General features: G+C 31.7%; 1 protein-coding gene across 2 annotated transcripts in view; it reads right to left on the reverse strand.

The window, feature by feature from the left end:
- The window catches only part of LOC106459448 (dnaJ homolog subfamily C member 17-like), a 154,865-nt gene that overhangs the window by 22,650 nt on the left and 109,233 nt on the right, over positions 1 to 22,982 (reverse strand). For both annotated transcript variants that reach the window (XM_013919070.2, XM_013919067.2), the window contains exon 8: positions 16,815 to 16,892. In XM_013919070.2, the coding sequence (XP_013774524.2) occupies positions 16,815 to 16,892 (78 nt within the window). The remainder of the gene's footprint in view (positions 1 to 16,814; positions 16,893 to 22,982) is intronic.

Raw genomic sequence — 22,982 nt, forward strand, 5'->3', positions numbered from 1 at the left:
CTTTACTAAAGTTGGAACTAAATTTTCAGTTTTTTTTTTTGTCAATCTAAATGACCTTTGAATTTTGATGTCTGATTTACATGCATTTTGATAGCAAAAATCTTGTTTTGCTCCTTTAAGCTTTACAGTGCTTTTAATAATTCTACTGAAATTGAGCATGTATTCACGGACAAATGATAAGATTATGGTTAATCATATTAATCATATATATAAATCATATTGACCATAATTTATATTTACACAACAAGAAATTATTAATTTATGAATTATGAACACTTAAAAAAACAAGCTTCAAGTTTTTGTTGTAGTGACTTGTGACAACAAGATAAGACAACATCATAACAAGTATATTAATCAACTGACAAGAATTATCTCCCACAAATGAAAGAAATATATAAATATGAAGGTGGGGTATTGTTACACCTTTTCTTAAATGCCAAAAATTACAATTCAACAGTGTCATCTTCATTTTATTAATTTGCACGCTAATTCGATCTTCTTTTTTCGAAATCTGACACTTAACTGAAATTGAAAAGGTTTTTTTTTGGGGGGGGGGGATGGGGTAAAATTCAGGCCTTTAAATGTGCATCTTAACTTATAATTAAAGTATATGCTGGTATTGCAAAGCAACTAGGACAATATTACATCATACCTTGATACTCAACCTGGGCAAATTTCATTTACATTGTAATACAAGCCTAGGCTAGGCTTGGGTTGTCTTTTTCAATACATGATGAAATACAGATAACAGGGAAAGCTACTCATCTCTCAGCATGGATTTTCAAGTGCCACACAAAATTTGAAGTAGTATTTGGCTCATCAGTGATCTTATTTTTGAAGGTCTTGCAGTCAGCAAATCTTTCTGATGTAGAACACTCATAGTCTCTAAAACCAAATGATATAACTCTTGGGGTCACACCAGCTCCTGTAGCCACCATTTTGCCAGCTTGTTGAATTGACAGTACATAAACTAGGAACACATACACTATGTGTGTGTGTGTGTGTGTGTGTGTGTATATATATACACACATACAGTCAATGAATGTAGAGAATTCATGTGCAGAAATGTATACAGCTTGTACTGCATAGCTACCTATGTATACTGTACATGCAGGTTAGCCAATGATATTTGATATTATTTCACCCTCTTGCCATGGGCATCCTTTACTGTGCATGTCACAAAGTTTTTAGTGAGTTACATTCAAAGTTGGAGATGGCTTGACTGGGCAATGAAGAACACTATTATAAATTTGCAATGTTTCAACAAGATTATGTCATCCTCATATACAAGTATTTCACAGACACATGAATGTATATACAGTGTGGAACAAAGAAGTCACATGACCAGAGATTGCTTCACAGTTCAGTAAAGGTATCTTGGAACCACTGAGTGTTGGTTTAGGATGGGTCTGTTTTGTTCAACTAAGATAGATTCCCCAACTTTGCATTTATTGCGAAGCTGTGAAGCAATCTCTGGTTATGTGACTTATTTGTTCCATACTGTATATGTATTCATGTGTCTGTAAACTACTTGTATATGAGAATGAAATGATCTTGTCGAAATGTCAACATTTATAATAAAGTTTTTCATTAACCAGTCAAGCCATCTCAAAATTTTCTAATAAGTGGTTCCTCGTCATCAAATTTACATTCAAAGCTTAAACTACATTTTGTTCATGTTATACCAATTAGTATAGCATAAAACTGTAGCTAATAATCCATATTTTAATAGTACATAAGTTTTAAGGTCTTAATTTTATAAGACATTATTAAAAAAAAACATCCTAAATTTCCCCTTAGTGTGAGAAATGTGACATTTTTTTCCTAGACATTCCCTCTTCTCTAATTTATTTACCACTTCTCCAAGAAGTACGAAATTTAACGTCTCATTCACAACTTGTATACGATGGCATGTGTACTGTGAGCAGCTGAGTTCTGGGCATAGACTTTGTTCATTTTTACCATTCTGGACTCTGACACTAAGATTGTAGAAATTTGCTGGTACATGTACAAATACAGTAATTTGTTGCTATCCTAGACACATGCACTTTGGAGCTTATGTAAACACAGCATAGCATGTCCACAACATCCGTTTGACAAGGTTTGCTTGAGAAAAATTCAAGTCATGTCACAAGTTTAATGGGCAAGTCTCAAGTCAAGTTGCAAATCATTTTGTCCCAGTCCCAAGTCAAAAAATTGTGACTCGAGTCCATTTCACATGACAGTCTACAACTCTGATGACAAATAATAACAAGATCTGAATTCAAAAGTATTAATTTCTTGGTAAAAATAAGAGAAAACAGCACATATCATGATGGACTTGGTCAGAGCTCTAACAAATATCCTCAAACACATTTTATGGGTGCTTATGAATGTAAGTGTAATGGCACCTGTCGATAGTGAAAGATTATTGTTTACAATCTTTTAAACAATTATATTAATAGAGGTATGTAGAAGACCCTTATTCTATCTTTAGGTACTCAGATTCTAGCTAATCTGTGTGAAGAGACAAATTATTGTCTTAGAAGTTAACATTTTCATTACCTAAAAATGTATTTCCAATAGATACTCACCTCTATACACACACATTCCCATCCATCTTCCCCACTGCTGGTGCACATTTTATTACTTGTCTCACCAAAGGATAAAGATCCATGAGTGCAAGTGCATAGGGGGAGTTAGTGCACATGGAGGTGAGTCATCCTCCCACTGGTGAGGGAGTTTGTTGTATGATGACATCATCACGCAGTAGCACAAATCATGTAAAATCATGCAAAATTAGGTGGCAGATGCTTCAAGGTTAGTCGCAGACAAATTTCTTTGGCAGACGTGCTGAGGTAGATAACTAATTTGTGTGTTGAGGTAAGTATCTGTTTGAAATACATTTTATGGAAGGAAAATGTTAAGTTCTGAGATAATAACTTATCTCTCCACACAGTTTAACTAGAATCTCACTTTAATAAGGTGGACAGACCAGTGCAACATTTACATTGATTAGCAGCCCTCAGAAATTGTCCGAATGATGCCCATGGGAGACCACATTTTTTTTTCATCCACGGTATACTCGTTGCTTATATAAGAAAAAGGAAGAGGCATAGGAGCAAAGTTTGAGACACAGGGATGGGAAGAATTGTTATGTAGCCAGAAGTCATCAGACAGCCAATATTTGTAGTGTGGTTGGGGCTCATTCAGACTGTACCTTGTATGTTCAACTCAACTCTACTATCAGACTCAATGGGTGAAAATCAGCTATAGGAGGAGGGCACTTTTGATAAGTATCCATGCTCATCTCAACTCTACCATCAGATCCTACGAGACTGAGTGCAGCTGCAAGAAAAGGGCCCTTTATTGTATATAGTATGGATACTTATATACCTCAACTACACCATCAGTCTCTATGGGCCCAACAACAGCTGCAAGAGAAGGGTATGTAAGAGATACATCACAAGTGTGTATGGAGTACTCAACTCAATACTACCATCAGATTATATTGGACTTATACCAGTTGCAGGAGGAGAGCACATCTGTTATGTAGTAAGGACCAGTACTGAGTATGGTCATATCAATTCTACTGAGCAGAAAGAGGCTGCAGCAGGAGGTCATGTGAGATATAAATATCTATTGGTTTGGTATATAGTAAGTGTTCATCTCTACTCAATTGAACAGATTTTATCGGATAGACTGTCTGCAAATCGAAGGTACTTTATTATGCAACATCAGTCTACATGTAGTTCATGAACACATAAACTATCCTGAACAGGCTTTGGCTGCAGGAGAAGAGCACAGTCATTTATTGCTTGCACACCTCAACTCTACTAAAGAGGCTCACACTGCAGAAATAGGACACATGTGGCATAGGTGATGTATCTAAGTTATATGTGGGGTGACCCACCTTACACCAATAGTGTCACAACTGCCCCATTGGCACCCCTTGTTCTAGCCCCAGTAGTTAGATCCCGATAAGCAAGAATTCTCCATGGTCCACTACATCAGTAGCTAGAAACTGGTAGGAGGCAAGAATCTCCTATACTTCACTCAAAGAAGGTGGGGTAAACTTGTGTAAGGGAGACCTGGAGAAGGTGTCTGGATCCCTGTAAGTCTAGAAAAATATTCTACTGGAGACATTGCAATGTGTGAATGCAAAGTTCTATTATTAAAAGCCAACAATCATGAGCTGGCTTTTTCAATGATAGTCCATGGAATGGGTATGGTCTGAACTGAACAGTAACCTGAAAATATACATACACACACACACATATACTACAAGGTTACCTCAAGTGGTCTTGCAGAACACCTTATCTCACAGCGGGCACATGTAAAGTCAGAGAGGATGGTATGAGTGCTCTCCATTATCCTGGCTCGATGTGGATTTTGAGTAAATATACACTGGGAGGCAACACTAGTCACCTCATGGGATCCTGTATAATGAAAAAGAAGCTCTGAAAAAGAAGTAGTATGTATTCTTCTCAAAGATGGTAGGGTGACTGAAGTATGGCATCCTGTAGAGCCTTAAAACTATCAGAAGATTAAACAACCAGAAGGTGTAGAAAAGGAGATAAATGTGTGGAGGGAGTCCATATGAGTGCCTGGAGGAGCTCATCCAAGGGTCGGTCATTAAAGAAAAGACGTAAGAGAACAAAAAATGTGATGAATCGAATTCAAAGAAAAGAAAAATAGTCAGCAAGCATACACATCCCAAGATGAACATGTCAACAGAGGAGTTGACAGACCCATCTCATAAGGGAAGAAGGTAAGAAGTCCATGGAAAAAGATGGGTCCCAGAGTGGGGACAGAAGAATACAGGGACCTCTGAAAGGAGAGATTCATGATAAGGCACACCAAACAGCTCAAGGGGACACAGAAGGCACGGCAGGTGCAAATGATCCAATAGTTGAAAGATAGAAGGAAGGGAGATAGGAGAGAAGTACAGTGTACCTTCCAAGCAGTTGAAGTCCGAGGAAAAAAGGATCAGACTGGGGTGAAGAAAATATAAGTGCAATGGAAGAGGGTGCAAGAGGCATCTAAAATGGAAAAATGGTAATTGTAGGAGAGAATTAGGAGGAAACAAGTCAGGAGAGAAAGACAGTACAGATGCCAACAACTCAAATTGGGCTTGCACAGGATCATGCAAACTCATTAACCCTTTTATTATGAGAGGGTGGATTCCACCCAGGCTGTATCCCTCAAAGTAATCATAAAGCAGTTGTACTGTAACTTTTTAAAATCTATACATTTCTTCATGAAATTTTGCAGATTATCAGTAAACATTACAAGGCTTCCATACACAAAATACCAGATTTTTAAATTAAGTTTTAACATTGAAAATACTTTTATGCATCAGAAAATCTCTATAACCTCCAGATAATTATCAAACTTTTCCTTTAGAAAATACTTTATATTTTATCTATCATTTTCACTATTTTATCTCTGTATGGGTTTTGTTGTTTTAACCAACCTTGTAACTGCCAGAAAAAAATTAGAAAATAGATATAAATTGCACTTTTTCCATTCCAGAATGATTACAAATTATCACATAAAACAACAAATGTTTATTTTCAATAGCTTAAATCTCACAACATTATACATATATATAAGGTAGCCAAATGCCTCGTCATCTAATTAGTGACGAGCATGAATGGATTAACGAGATTCCCACTGTACCTATCTACTATCTAGCGAAACCAGTATTTTGTAGAATATAATCACATTTCAGTTACTTTTCTTAAAACATAGAGCCATAAATAAAGAAAAATAGAAAATGATCTCTTCTACTTATAAAGTTTGTACTTGTCACTTATCATAATTTGCTAAGCCTCGTCAAATTTTGTATATGAGAATGAAAATCAATATATTTTTGTTTTATATATGCATTTTAAACAAACAACAAAAAACAACAACTATTATATCAATATCACAGACTTTCCCCTACAATTTATCAGGGTTTTGGGGTTTAAAAAAGATGATATTTGAGCTCCATTATCTCTTACCTCTTTGTTTCGATTCTACCATAAAAAGGAACATTTTCCCGCATAAACACTTTGTAAAGGCTGAAAAAAACTATGTAGGGGACATTCTCAGTTTTCGACTGGTTATAAACACATCATAGAGCAAAATAAGTGTACGTAAGCAAGCATTTCCAAAAATGGAAGAGGTCAATGGAGCCACCTTGGTTGATTCACTAAATACAGTGATATCTCAGAAATTAGAAAATATAGGAGGTTCTTATTTTATATTCTAGCTTGTTAATATCATTAATTTGAGTTTCTAATTTGTAAGAAACTGTAGACTTTGTACTTGGACATCACAAACATCTGATTTGAACCAAAGCTGCATTCCCCATACCATGTGATATATAAAAATCAATGTTTAGGAATTTTGTTTTAATATTTACTTCTAAGTTAACTAATGTATAATATTAAAACTCGAATTATAAACTACAGTTTGATACCAAACTTATTGACATACATTTATAAAATTGTAATTCAATAAAATGTTGAATGTAAGTCTACAGATGTGATGATATGCCCTCTGACCCACATCTGTAGCAAAAGGGTTAAAGTCTCAGTCAGGCAAGGGAGTTTGGTGAGGAGGCTTGAGGAAAATAAGGGAGAAGAATAAAACTGAGAGCACAGGGGTAGACTGGAGGGAAGACACCACCCACCGCCAACTCTTGGGCTACTCTTTTACCAACAAACAATGGGATTGACCAACACATTATAGTGAGCATGTTCAGCATGATGGGGATTCAAACCTGTGACCCACAGAATGCAACTCAAGCACCCTAACAACCAGGCCATGCCAGACCCCAGAAAGGTGGTGCATAGAATTACTGCCTGAAAGAGTGATGGCAGAAGGAGCAATGATAAAAGACCTGCCACAGATGGTAATAGACAAATATAATGGAATGCCAACAAGAATGTGATGAGAATAGTGCCACATTACTGGAAAATATGGCCTGATAGGTGACAGATTGGACAAATATCATGCATGATGTTGGAGAAAGGATATCCTTCTATGAAGAATGGGGAGTGTGAAAGTGAAAATCACGAGATAGAGGGGGGGATAATGGGAATAGAAAAGAGTCCAAATATCAAGTGAACCAAGGCTAAGGCAGTAAGGCACTAATAATGGAATAGTTATATAGAAAGAGGTAAGATCAGGCCTGGCTGAGAAATTGATAAAGCCAAATAATTAGGAATAGACGTTCATAAAAGACGAAACCTGGAGTTGAGAAGGATGGCATAATCATCCAAGATGGACGAGTCCAACCAAGTGTAAACCCCATAGAAAATCTGGGGCGTACAATCAACTCCACTGATAGAATACAGACTGGTTGAGAGAGGCAGTCCACTACCAAAATTGAAGCTTCTGGCCAAAGATATGAATAGGCACACAAGTGTAAGGTCAATACCCAAAACAAAATGTTCCTGGAATAGGAGTCATAAGTATGGCTTGAGAAGGAAAAGGCCATGGAATCGGCTGAATTGAATAGATCAACTCAATTATCAGTTACAGCAGAAATTGGAACATGGCCAATGATGAGTGAGAAGGTCAAGCACATTGATGTGGAATGAACTCCAGCATCAAAAAGCCTGAAGTCCTTTCCTTGTTGAAAAATGTACCTCAATCAGAGACAGATAAGCATCAAAGAAGGAAGAAATATAGTTGTGATGTGGTAAGGGAATACAGGAAGTAGTACACACATGGTCCAGTCACTATGATAATTACTTGAGGAGGAGCTCACAAAAGAGGACAAAGGACCCCAAGAAACAAAACACTGAGCTCACAAGATTCACTGTAGGAGATACGTGATAGCATGCCCCAAAGAAATCCAGATTTACCAAATTTGAAAGAACCTCTCATGTAGGTAGAAAAGAAGTGTAAAATCTGATGGCCAGATATGTCATAGCTCATAGGTGAAGAAGATAGGCTGAAGTCAGTTGGGACAAGAAAAGGTAAAAAAGGCTCAAAAGTACCCAATACTAAGTGAGTGTGACAAAGGACTTTGATCTCAAAACACCTGCAATGACCAAGACAGTTAACTCTTTTAGCACTCGGTCCCTGGGACTGATCTCGTAACCACTTTGTGCTTGTTATAGTTTTCATGCTATAACTTTTAAATTTGTAAGCGAATGTTAACGAAATCTGGCAGATTATCAATAAAAATGAAAATGCTTTAGTATGCATAAGATTTGTCCAATCTAATAACCAAATAAAAAATTAGGAAATAAATACAAGTTATGCCTCTTTCATTCTAGAATGAACACAAATTATAACAGGAAAACATAAATGTTTAGCCTAAATAGCTTAAGTTTCATAACATTATACATTTACATATATTTATTATTTTTATCATATTGACCTTTTAGCTATGCCTGGCTAACAATACAGAAGTTACAATGATGTGACACACGTATACTCATGTTACCCTATCCAATAACATAAAAGCGACCTTTGGTCTTTACAAAGTAACCTGCCTTGGCTGTGTTTTAGTAGACTAGTATTTTGTAAAATACAGTCACATTTCAATTATTATACATTATATATGTACATAGATTATTACTATTTTGAAGCAAGTTTTTAAACTTATTTTTCTTAAAACATAGAACAGTAAATGAAGAAGTTAAACAAAGAATTATTTATTCTGGTTACCACTTTTGTACTCAGTTGCTGCTTGACATAGATTGCTAAGCCTTTAAAAATTTTGCATGTGAAGTATATGTAACAAAATTGTTTTTTAAGGTTTTATATATACATTTGAATAACAAAAGAATCATAAATTACTATATTGATACCACAGAACTCAATCATAATTTATCAATTTTACTAACAAGGCTGTATTTAGGTCTAAAAAAAGCATGAAATTTCAAGCAGACTAAAGACTCGACTTACCTCTATGCCATCTTGTATCAAAAGAAAGATATAATGATTTTATATTTGAAAATGACTGAGTCACAAGGGAGAAGATATTCTGAGCTTTCAATTGGTTATTCATGTCATATACAGAAGTAAGTGTATATAATGGAGCATTTCCAAAATTGGAAAGAGGTGGGTGGGGTGACACTGTGTTCGATTTATTACATGAGCAATATCTTAGCAAATAGAAATGATAAGACGTTCATATTTTATATTCTTGCTAGTCAATATTGGTAATTTGAGTTTCTAATTCATACAAAACTAGAGACTTAGTATTTTGACTTCATACATATCTGATTTGAACCAGTGCTGCATTCAACATACCACGTGACACACAAAAATTGATGTTATCTGTGTTTTTAATATTTACTTTTAAATTAAGAAATTGAGTAACGTATACTACTAACATTTGAATTATAATCTACAGTTTGATACCAAAGTTATTGACATAAATTCATGAAATAGTAGCTAAATACAATTTTAAATGCGAGTTAACAAACGAGATGACATGGCCTTTCACCCAATACCCATCTCAAAAGGGTCAATGAGCTTCCATAAAACTACAGAAGAAATAAGGGTTAAGTGTAAACAATGTCCCACACTAAGAACTAAGTATAAATCAGTATAAGTTGAGAATTGATGATAAAAATTTGAAAACTTTTCAAACAAAAGCTGAAGGAAATGAAAACCATAGGTGAAGCGAATTTCAATAAGTTTAATACAGAAGTGAAATTATATCACACCTGTGCTCTGTAGTGTTAAGAAAAAAAAAGAAGATTCACTAGTGCAAATGCATAGGGGGAGTAAGTGTATATGGAGGTGTGTCACTATTCTTTTGATGGAGGCCTTTTGTCGCATAATGATGTGTTATTATGCAGTAGCATAATTCAAGCAAAATCACATGAAATTAGATGGGAATTGCCTCATGGTTAGTGGCATGCAAATCTCTTTGGCAGAGGAAGATAGCTAATCTGTGCACAGAAGTGGGTTATAATATCAGCACCTCAATTTTTTAAGCATTTAAACAGCAAACATAGTAGTATCAAATTTACTAATAAATATCAGCAAGTTCATACATTTGCACTTTTAGACACATTATTTCATACTTTAACTAGTAACTTGGAATATGAAACTTCCCATATAAAAATATTTACTGGCCTTTATGCAAATTTTACATAATATATAAAACTGTGTTTAAAACAAACTTTGCAAGGATCTTTGTTCATTGTGCACATAAAATTTTAAGCACTTACGAATTTTCATGGAAGGTGTTTGACAACATTGATAAGAAATTGTTATGCCAAAATTGTTTTCTTATTTGGTTGATTGATTGAGTAATTGCTGATTGCTTAGATAAATGAAATATTAGCAAATTATCAATGCATGATATCTGTTTCTATGTTCTTACTATATATATCTCCATAAATATTCTTTGTATGTGAAGAAACATGTTGAAGAACACGTTAGGAAGTTCACCAATCCTTAGAATGCCAAACTTCAACAAACCCTTCATCCTTCAGGCTGATGCATCAGATGTTGGAATTGGAGCAGTATTCCTACAAGAACAGGAAGATGGACTGTTTCCAGAAATATATGCAAGGAAAAAGCTGTTGAGTAGTGAGAATAACTATTCTGGATCAAACAAGAGTCTAGCCATCATATTTGCCATCCGGAAGTTCCAGAATTACCTTTATAGTAAACAGTTCATCATCCAGATGGACCATCAGCTGCTTGCAATACATCTAAAGGTGAAAATCAACAGTGCGAGGGTCACAAGGTGGGCATTGTATCTCCAAAACTGCTGGTTCCATATTGAAGTCATCAAGGGGACTACAAATGTTATTGTTAGATATACACAACTGTTCATTGAACTTTAATATCAGAGTATTACTTAGTTTATATTGTGTGAGCATTAAAGTAAGTTATTTTTGGAAGTGATAGTTATGGCCAGTTTGCTTACGTTTTAAAAATTATTTGTTGTGTGTTTCAATTGTTGTGAATTGATGTCATTTTACTCAAACCTTCTGAATTTTTCAGGTTGTTACATCATAAGGTCTTGTAGATTGTAGAAAGTTCTAGGCCTCAGTTGGGCAATATATGTATATAGGTGACCAAGTTAGTGGAAGTCAGACAAAGTTAGTGAGAGTGACAGTGAAATAGATCTAGAATGTAATTGTAAGTTTAGCCATAAAGTGTGTACAATGGCAACTTATTGATTGGGTAACAAGATAAGCCGATCCTTAGAATGCCAGAAAGTCTACAAATCAGGACAAAAAGAGTTACAAATGTAAGAAAGGGGCTTTTTATCTTTAAAATAATATATGTAGAGAAGAATAATTTGTCTTGTCAATTGGGTTCTAAAATAATTGAACCAGCCTAAGTGGACTTTTGACCCAAAAAAAGCATTATTTTAAAACAAGTGGATTGTGTGCTGTCCATTTATTGCTGAAACTTATCGCTAACAAGTCACAGTCACTTACCATAAAGATTCCCACCCACACATATAAGTAAAACCTGACAGCCATTTTAGTATATAAACTATAGTGTGTTTACACACATACATAGTCAACCTTTGATAACAGCTATCTTTTCCATGATAATTATTTAGCAGATAGATATATATATAATACCTTATTCTCCCAATTTTTGGAAATTTAGTTTTATTACCATTTTGCTTGAACTTACCTATTTAAATTTGCAAGTTTATTGTAAAGCAAGGTATTTGTCATTTTGCCATACTAAGCAACATTCAGAAAGTCAATATGATCAAATACTGTATATAAAATATACTTGGACACAAACAAAATATCTTTAATTCTTGACCAATGAGTGACTTTATGAAACTTTCTTTTTTTAGTTAATACCTTTAGAAAATATACATATAGGTTAGAAAATATTTAAATACTTCTACAAAAGAGTTACAAATGTAAGAGAGGGGCCTTAATTTTAAAATTATATATGTAGAGAATACTTATGGTGAATTATGTTAAGTTTGAGGGTTTAAAATCAGGTTTTAATATCTGCAGTGAGCCTATTTAGTAAGCTTTATGCTTAATAAAAAACAAACAAACAAACAAACTATTCTAATATCTATACCTATTTAAATGGCTTAACATAACTTGTATAGAACTTTACTCTTGTCATTTGCCACAATCTTGTTCCCAAGACTTGTTAATTAAAATAACTGTTTTAACCCTACCAACATTGGTCTTCCTGTGATCAGAGGGTCAAAAGCCAGGTCATTAAGTTCATAAACTAACATTCAAAATTTTATTGAACTACTATTTTACAAATGTATGTTAATAAGTTTAGCATTGAATTGTAGATTAAAATTTAAATTTTAGTATTATACATTATTTCATTTCTTAATTAAAAAGTGAATAAAAAACAACACCCTAAATATTAATCTTTGTGCATCACATGGTATGTTGAATGCAGAATTGGTTCAAATTAGATGTTTGTGATGTCCAAATAGAAAATCTATAGTACTTTATGATTCAGATACTTAAATTACTGATATTGACAAGCTAGAATATAAGATAAGAACCCTCTGTTTTGTTTATTTTCTGAGAAATTAATATATTTATTGAATCAACCAAGGTAAATCTGCCCACCTCTTGCATTTTTGAAACTACTTGCTTACATACACCTGCTTCACACAAGGATGTGTGTATAACCAATAAAAAGCTCAGAATGTCCCCATAGTGGTTTTCTCAGCCTCTGTGAAGTATTTGCTTGGAAAACTCTTTCTTTTCATGCTAGATTCCAAATGGTAAGGTAAGATACTAGTGAGGTCAAAAATCAAATTTTTTAGACCCAAATACAGCTTAATTCCTAAGCTTGATAAGTTATAGTGAAATTCTGTAGTATTGGTATGGTAATTGATTATTTTTTGTTATTTCAAAATGCATATATAAAGTATTTTACATCCTCCATGAGCAAAATCTGATAAGGCTAAGCAACTTATGGCAAGCAGCAAACAAGTACATAGTTTATAACTAGAAGAGATAATTGTTTTCTATATTTTTTATTTACTGTTCTATGTTTTAAGAAAAATATCTGAAATTTAAGAACTTATATTTAAATAGTGATAATGTATATACACATATAATGTATTATAATTGAAATGTGATTGTATTTTACAAATACTGGTCCACTAGAACACAGCCAAGACAAGTCACTTTGTAAAGACTGAAGGTCAGTTTTATATTCTTGGATACAGTAACATGAGTGCACATTTGCTGCATCATTGCAATATCTGTATTGTTAGTCAGGCACGGCTGAAAGGTCAAAAAAAAAAAATAATATATATATATATATAGATGTATAATGTTATGATATTTAAGCTATTTACACTAAACATTGTGTTTTCGTGTTATAATCTGTAGTTATTCTAGAATGATAAAAGCATAATTTATATCTGTTTCCTAATTTTTTTTATGGTGGTTATGAGGTCTGTCAAATCAACCAAACCTGTACAAAGATACAATAGTGAAAATAACAGATAAAATATAAAGTTTTTTTCTAAAAGAAAAAATGTTTGATAATTATCTGTAGCTTATAAAGATTTTGCATGTGAAATTTGAAATTTTCCTGATGCATAAAAGTATTTTTAATCTTAAAATCAAAATTACTTTGCATGTTGGATAGTGAACATTCAAAAAGAAAAAATGCACAAAAAAAACATTAAAAAACCTAATATATAAAATCTGGTATTTTGCATACAAAAGCCTTGTAATGTTTACTGATAATCTACAAAATTCCATGAACATACACTTACTGAGCCCATAGTAAAAAGAGTTAGAAAACACATTACTTTTGCCTGGTTAATATTTTGTAATATTATATGTAAATAGTGTAAATGTATATACATATATAAAACTATTGTGAATAATCAAACTGTCTCGAGGGGTATGATGCTTTGTTCAAATTAATTTAATTCTCCTTCATTGTTTGTTGTTTATTCTCACAGATTATGTTTTCAAGTTTTTTTTCTGTACGATTCAATATTTTACCAGAAAATGTGAATGCAAAGCTCAAAAAATATTTTTCAGGTAAACTGTTTCTCCTATAACAAGAGTATGAAACAATACATTCAAACAATGTATTTTCTCAAATTTTCTATATATTGCATAGTAGATAAGTAACAATTTTACAGTAAAGTCAAGTTTCATAAACTCATAGCCAACTAGCTTAATACTTCTGTTTCACTGAAATTATTTTTGTAACAAATGCTTTAAGTATGATATCAAACATATCTAGATTTAGATATATTTAGAAGTTCTGAATAATTTTTATTAGAATCAATATATATATACTTTTGAAACAAGTAACTTCTTTATTTATCATTACAACTTAAAAAACTAATAGAAAATCCAGAATCAATCTTCTTACACATAACAAGTATATTCAATACAATTCACTTTTCAAACCTCTCTTAATGTTGCTAACTCAAATCAGTAACTTATGTTTAAGTTTGTTTCTTAACTAAACTGTTTTTCTGCTTTCTAAAATATTTACATCTAACCCCCTTACAATGGGCATCCTTTACTGCACATGTCACAAGGTTTTTAGTGACTTACATTCAAAATATAATTAAATTATTTTTTGTAAATGTTATACCAATTAGTATAGCATAAATTCATAGCTAATAATCCATGTTTTAACAGTACATAAGAGTTGAGTTCTTATTTTTATAAGGCAATATTTAAAATACTCTTGAATTTACCCTAGTGTGAGAAATGTGACATTTTACTCTAGGCATCCACTCTTCTCTAATATATTCAGCACCTCTCCAATAAGCCAAGGTTTTCATCTATCAAATGGCATTTCATATTACATTTTGTTCTGAACAGAGAATTGTCAATTTCTCTTTTAGTACAAGCTCTGTTCCCACAGGAAAGATACCAACTAGCTTGGATGAATTTGTAATGGCTCTTATCACATAGTTAGAAAGCCAGAGAAATTGTGATAGTTATAAGACATTGTCTGATTTTTGCATGTTATTATTTTATGTTTTTTGGTCCATTATTTAAATAAAAAAATTACTTATTACACAACTACCATTAGTATAAAAAAGTAGGATTAAGTGTCATCAATAGTGGACAGCAATAAAAAAAAGAAGGTTCAGATAGGTGCTTTATTTCTTATTTTTTGTGTGTATTTTTTATTTATTATTATAAAAGTATCTAAAATGTAACAATAGGAATATCTTTAGATTAGTCAAGGTTAGATTAGGTAAAATAAATAAAATAATAATACAATAAAAATTTTCATGAGGCATGCACGTGAGCAGCTCAGAATTATGCTCATGGGTAATGTAATTTGATAGCATAATGTGATTCCCACATTCTCCAAGTGATTTACAACTCATAATGGTAGAATAGTAGTTAGACATTGGTTTAAAGAGCAATAAAATAATAAAATTTAATTATAAATAGATGTACACTGTTATGAGTTTAAAGCAACTTAGAATAAACAAATATAGTTTCATGTTACAATATCAAGTCATTAGAGAAAGAATAAAAGGGTGATTTAGATTTATTAAGACTTGTTTTGGTTATGAGGTTAGTCAAATAGACCAACCTTTTATAGATTTAGTGTAGAAAAAATAACAGATAGAATATAAAGTTTTACTAAAAACAAATGTTTAAAATGTATTTAGAAGGTTTTAGAGATTACACAAATGAAATTTGAGATTTTTGAGATGAAGAAAAGTATTTTTAATCTTAATATGAAAATCACTTTTCACTCAAACTAGTCAAAAAAAGAAAGACTAACACAGCTTTTTTAGTTTATCAAAAATACTTCACTAAAAATCTTATTTTTTATGTGAAAGACTGGTAATTTTTACTGAAAGTCTGCTAAATTTTCTGTAGATACTCATACTATATTAAAAGTTAGTAGTATCAAGACTTTCAATGAGTACAAAGTGGTCAAATGGTTGGTCAATTCAACCCGAGCCCGTGTAGAAAGAGTCATTAGAAGTGAGAACATGAAAATGAAAAATAAAATGTTAAAATTATTATGTAATGTTTTACATACAAAATATCTTCAAAGCATTTATCTTTTAACACACAGCATTCCTTTATGGAAAGGTTTCTACACTGCAACACAAAAACACTTCAAATGCCTATATAAGCAGTGCTTGTATTAAGCTTACTTCTTATTTGCTAAAGTTTCTATTAATTCTGGGAGAATACTATATTAAGAATTTCTTCAAACTCATAATCTTGACAAAGAGACAAATGTAAATATTGTGAAATATGGTTGAGAAAATCTAGCAGCCTGTTTTACAAAAATATGAGAAGTTCTTTTACTTAATACTTACTTCTTAGTATTATAATTATTAACTTTCAAAGCTATGAACTGCATATACTTCACCAGAATTCAAGTCACTTGGGTAAAAATTCTTAAATTTCCAGACTTTTGAGTATTTAAAAATGGATAACAAGTTCTGCCTACACCTGTGTATTAAATAGGTAAAAGCATGCTTTTATTTAGCCTGCTGTATTGTCTTAACATTAACATCAACAACATTTCTAAGTGTTTTTCTTTTCATGAGCATCATCTGAAGTATTCAGACTAGGCTTAAATTTTAGGATACAAAAGTGTCAAGGACTTTTAAATAATTGTTATATAGGGGTAAATATTATATTACCAAATATTATAGATATTACAATGTAATCTACAGATTGTTCAAGTATTATGAATGCATATTTCATTAATATTTATTAACATAAAGGATAATGCTGTTAACATCAATGTACTTTTCTTTCATATGTTATTTTGTGACTCTACTTAACCAGAAAAACAACAACATTCTATTTATACATCACTATAATATGTGTATTCAAAACCTGGTATAAATAATTCAGAAAGAAAAACATAATTTTTACCTTATTGAAAACTTTGTGGAGAAATTCATATGTGTAGCCACCATTTAAAGGATCCGCTTTTTCTGCTTTCCATTTAATCTAGAAAAAAAGCAACCTCAGATTACAAATGAATAAAGGTAAAGATACAGGGAAATCATATAATAAAATGTTTTTTTTTTTTTTACTTTTCCAACAAAATGTGTATAAATTTCATTTTTATCTATAAGGGTTTATTAAGTCTTCAGTATAAGAAGTAGCTAGTCTTTATATCTTAGACATACATGTTTAACAAACCTTTTTTTCTTATTTACACTTTGCACATAGCAAGTCTTACAATAGTAAGTCACTACACATATCTATCATTAATGACAATGTCAACTCATTCAAGTGCTTAGTTTCATATCACATCTATTTTAATATTTAATAGAATATCCAACTAAACAAACAATTTCCAGTTATCTGTGTATAATAAAGCAAAATTATAATAATTCAATATGCCGAAAAAGAAAACTTGGTTAACAGTGGGTAAAGAGGTCAGCTGTTTAATGTTTGACAGGTACAAAGGTATGTAATAAAACATATGAACAGTTATAAACAGAGTATTTAATGTACTTTTATTATTATTATATTTTGCTATCTTAAAGTTAATACACAAATACTGTAAGAAAAAACCGTAAAGACAACAATTTATATGCAAAATAGGTTTTTCTCCTGTTTTTAAGAGTACATATTTTGAATAATTCAACTTTATAATGTATATCAACAAAAGTGATATGGAACCTGTGGAAAGTTAAAGAAATTATTAAGGATTGTATCTAATTAAGTAACAATCACAAGATAATACATGTAAAAGAAAATCTGGCCATGCATTTTTTAAACTGTACTTATATCTCTAAACTATACTTCTTCCATATTCCTTACTATGAAACATTAATTTTACAAAACAGTTTCAAAAAGGTCAAAAGCTTTTATGTTTTAAAATCTGTTATCAAATACAAACTCTACCTTAAGTAACTAAAAACCAAGAACTTGATATATTTATGTAGTATCACTAGAATTGATACTAAGAGTGAAGAAAAAAGATGCAGAATTATTTATAAAGTGCCACATTATTTCTTCTGAATCTGATTTGTGATGACCAATTTTTCTAGCTTTATTGCCAAATTTTCTAATTGCCTCCACAGTATGTGCTACAAATCTTGAAAAACAACAAAACAGTGTTCAAGTGGTTCACAGCAAAATACTGAATAAATGATGTTACAAATGATAACCAAATGCTTATTATATCAGTCACGTAGGAACTAACTAGTTAGCAGCATGAGATAAAAATTCTACACTCTTGCATACAATATAGTATACTAAATTTTCAAACATTATCATTGTACAATTGCTCAATTTTAGCAAACTAAATTAAAAAGACTCCATATAATAACACATAATCCAATTACCAGTATAGGGTCAAAATTATAAATAGTAAATTTAGACGAAAGTTATTTGAGAAAATGTAAACAAAATCAGCTTAAAAAAGTACAATTGCACCAATGTAAGATTAACTATCATTAAGACAATTACACATATTCCTAACACAGCTCACATAAATTTGTCTAAAATAACAAGATAAATCCACAATTAATGCTGAAACAAATTAGAAGTATTTAAGAATTTGGAATTAAATATATGTATAAAAAAATTATGACCACGTCTTCCCAGAAAAATAGCATTTTAAAGACATTTCAATGAAATTCAGTATAAAGGAGTATCTGTTATATACTGCAATCAGACTATAGGTAATTTTATTCTACACTGTCTTCTGTTCTCGTCATCCCAACCATGGCTTGATGATTTAAATCTGGCCCTAAATTAATGTTTAATGGTCATATTAATACATATCAAAATGGCTTATGATGGCACTATGTTTGGAAGCAATTTATAGGCACCACAACAGATGAGAATTAGGCTGAAACAAAGTAGGTGTACATCTCTAAAGGCACTGTAATCCATTAAAGCCACAGATAAACTACTAAAAGTACTATATAGAAGTTACAGGATTAACAGATCAAATGGTATTAAAACATCAACTCCCTCTTATGATTGTCTACAAGAATAGAAAAGATTAGTTATACAACTAGTTACACTGAATAGAGGAAATAAACCACAAAACAATAGGCACTTTAAGTGTGCCTTAAAAGGAATTATGGCCAGGAACTGCAGACAAAAGCCTGTATCAATAACAATTACTCCCAAGGATACCAGAAAGATAGAACTATTACAGGTATGGAGAACATGGCCATTACAGATGAGATTGTGAAGAATCAACAGCTGCTAATAAGTCAAGGAGACAATACTCTAAGGATGAGCCTTAGAGCCCAACCAGATCAAAAACAACAAAGGGCTAACCAGACATTGGAAAAACAGGAATTAGCTGGTAATATGGAGAAAAGTTCAGCAAGGAATACTCCATATGCCTAAAATGAGATAAGACATTATTCAAGGAAAACCATCCACAAATGCACAGGTTTAATGATAGTAAACTATCCAGTATGTCAATGGTTTTACAACTACAACAATTCAATCAGGCATGAAAAAAGGCAAAGTATGTGATCATAAAGTTCAAGAAAAATAAAAGTTGGAAGTTATCCTTACATTTAGTAATTTGTAAGAACAGAACTGTTAGTACAAATACTAACTTTTCTTCTAACAATATATATGATTTTTACACATATAAGGCACAATGTGTGTGCAGTTATAAAATTGAAATACTTTAAATCTAAAAGTATTAAAATCCACTTACTTAAGTTTTAAATTTAAAAGACAAGTAGATATAACCAAACTTAATGATTTCTAAAAATTTAGTTATGGTAATTTGGTGCAATACCTACTAAGAGCTGAACAGAATTTGTCAAAAAGAAAACAAGAGGGTATCTTCAATAGCTGGAGTACTTGAAATTCTTCTAGGTGGGATTAGAGTAAGTTAACCTTTTTTTTTTCTTTTTATTAGCTATATTTTTATATGGCAGCAATATCAAGCGTGGGATGCATGTATACCCAATCCAATTTTATTACTCACCAGGATCTCTACCAACCTACCCTCAAATTGAAATTCTTTTAGGTAGGATTAGAGTAAATTAATCTGTGAGACCTTGGGCCTGGTCAAGCACATCAATTGAAAGGGTTTGACCTCCTGAATCAAAAACTGTAATTAGATGGAGCTATGAGCTAAAAGTTTGTACTTGAAAAAAAACAAAAAAAACCAACACTCAAAGCTGTTTTATGAGCAGCTGTGCTGCAGCTAAAATAAAAAGTTCAAAAATTCATTAACACTACTTACTAAATTTCTCAAGTTTTTCCTAATTTTGTGATCAACAAAAACATCTAATCAGCATATGATTAAAATAACAGCTACTCCTTCTACTGTTTAAAATTCACCCCTCCTAAAAAATTAATTAAGAAATTTGTACTCAGAATAACCTGTGGTTACTTAATTTTCAAAATAATAAATACCATCTAACTTAGAGAATTCTTCATAGAAATGACACTTTTTTCAAAAACTAGAAAAACATTTTTCTATTTTCTTAAAGTTCTTTAGTCTTGTCTGATAATTAATTTTGTAATTCAAATTATGATCTTGCATTAAATTATATTAAAACACTGAAATAATGAAAAGAAAAAAAGTGTTTATTATTTATTTACATATTTTCTTGACTTGCAGCTGGTCAAATTTATTTGACCTGTTCAGTCATAGTTATTTGCTGAGAATACCGCAAAAAAAGAAAAGAAATATTTTGATGCTATGACCTAGATAAAGCTATTACACATTTTTCCTTTGTCTGATTTTCATTAAAGTAAAATAAAAAATCACTTATGCTAATAATGCTGAGAATGATAAGTGAAGAACTGGAAAGATCATGAGTAGCAATCCATCCAAATTATCTTAAGCATTAAATAAGTTACTCAGCACTGGATGTTCACAAAAGCTGCAAAGCCAAGTGAATGTAGCTTTTTTTCTATATCATGACAGCACTGGCTATTAAAATTGTTTTGTTTTTAAAAGATATTTTTTGGTTACTGTGTCACAGTCATAGTTATTGCTGAGAATACCACAAATAATAAAAAAAAATATTTTGATGACCTAGATCAAGCTATTACACAACTTTTTCCCTTTTGTGATTTTCATTAAAGAAAAAAATCACTTATGCTAATAATGCTGAGAACGATAAGTGAAGAACTGGGAAGATTAGAAAGAGTAGCAATCCATCCCAATTATCTTGAGCATTAAACAAGTTACTCACCACTGGATGTTCACCAAAGCTGTAAAGACAAGTGAATGTTACTTTTTTTCTATATCATGACAGCACTGGCTATTAAGATTGTTTTGTTTCGACACAATATTGTTTGATTACTGTGTCACAGCAGTGGAACCCCCAACATTAGTGATCATAAAGGAGGAGGGTGGATTATTTAAAATATATTCAATACATACATGAAATGACAGTGTGATTATATCTATAATGAGGTACTCTGTGAAACTGGCACTGGAGGTCCATTAAATTCTGTTTAGAGTAGCATTATCTGTCCACTGCTATTTCACAGCTGTTTTAGAAAACACACTGACCATCAGTAACATACTCGATTGCTCCAAGTGAAAACACCAATGCTGGCAGTATTAATCCTAACTGAAATCATGGTCATGTACAAAGAGGTTCATTTATAGATCACAAAGAAACATATGAATTAGTTATGGATTTTCTCCAAATGTTGGGATAGCTTTTAGAAGAATTAGAGTCTGCAGAGAATTGAAGGATTAATGCAATAAAATGAAATCTATGTAAAGACACAATGTTGAAATAGAAACAAACTGATTTTATCTAGCATAACATGAAAATTACATTCTAATGAAGCTGGGTATATCCTCTGGTACTATTATATAAACAATAAATAAAGAGTTGAAATTTACAAGAAAGACATACAGTGTGTCCAGAAAGCTCTAAAAGGCATCTAGAATGTGAGAATGAAAATTAGTTGTGTCATAGTTGTGTTTATAAGACTGCAACAACTCCCATTACTACTATACAGATGTCTTGACATGATTTTAAACAAAAAGCACTGTACAGAAATAACAATCCAGTTTGTACTCAAAAACTTCCTCCACTCCCATCTCAAAATCAATGGCTGTTGTCAAGTTTGCATGGATACAATAATATTTATGATTCAGTCATCTAAATGACATTAAACCCAGTAAGATCATTTTTAGGAAACAAATTTGATGACCTGTGTTATTTTTGTGGAGGAATTATACTATTAACACACTATATTACATAGTTTATGGATATAAAACTCAGTCCCATTCATCACAGTTTTTATTATTTCAAAGTAGTTCAAACGTGTAAAAAATATAATGAGTTTAGGTGTGTCCTTCTAAGAAGACAGAGACATGAATGATTATATTTATGCTACTAGAATAAAAACACCAAAGCCATCGTTGTACATTTAAAAAACAATTTTATATTAACATGACTCAACTCATGCTAGGCCAAGCAAAGTTTTTCATTTATCACAAATTGTTTTTTTAAGGCCATTTTGAAGTTGGGTAAAGATAAGCACAGATATTTTAGTTATTTTAAAAACAACAACTGATAACTTACAAATCTACCTGAAATTAACATCTTAGGAACAGCATTAAATTCAAAGAGATATTTAACTTTTTTATGACTATTATCTATTCCTAAAGGTTTCTTATTAAAAATAAGGGATCATTGAACACATTCACTAATATAAACAATTCTATGATCAAACTCACATGCACTCATGTTACCTTACCAAATAACATAAAACTGATTTTTGGTCTGTACATTTGAATACCTAAAAAATCATAAATTACAATATCAATACCATAGAATTCTACTATAATTTATCAAGCTTAGTAACTAAGATGTATTTTAGTCTAAAAAAATATGAAATTTCGAGCAGACTAAAGACACACCTTACCTCGTTGAAATATTGGTTCAAAAGAAAGAAATGGTGCCAAGCCCATTAAAATGGCTGAGAAAGCTACTAGGCAAACATTCTGAACTTCTGAATGGATATTCATGTCATACATAGAAGTAAATGTATATAAGGGAGCATTTACAAAAATGGAAAGAGGTGGGCAGGGTGCCACTGTGTTTGATTTATTACATGAGCAATATCTTA

This window comes from Limulus polyphemus, unplaced genomic scaffold, assembly GCF_000517525.1.
Source record: "Limulus polyphemus unplaced genomic scaffold, Limulus_polyphemus-2.1.2 Scaffold610, whole genome shotgun sequence".
Taxonomy (NCBI): domain Eukaryota; kingdom Metazoa; phylum Arthropoda; class Merostomata; order Xiphosura; family Limulidae; genus Limulus; species Limulus polyphemus.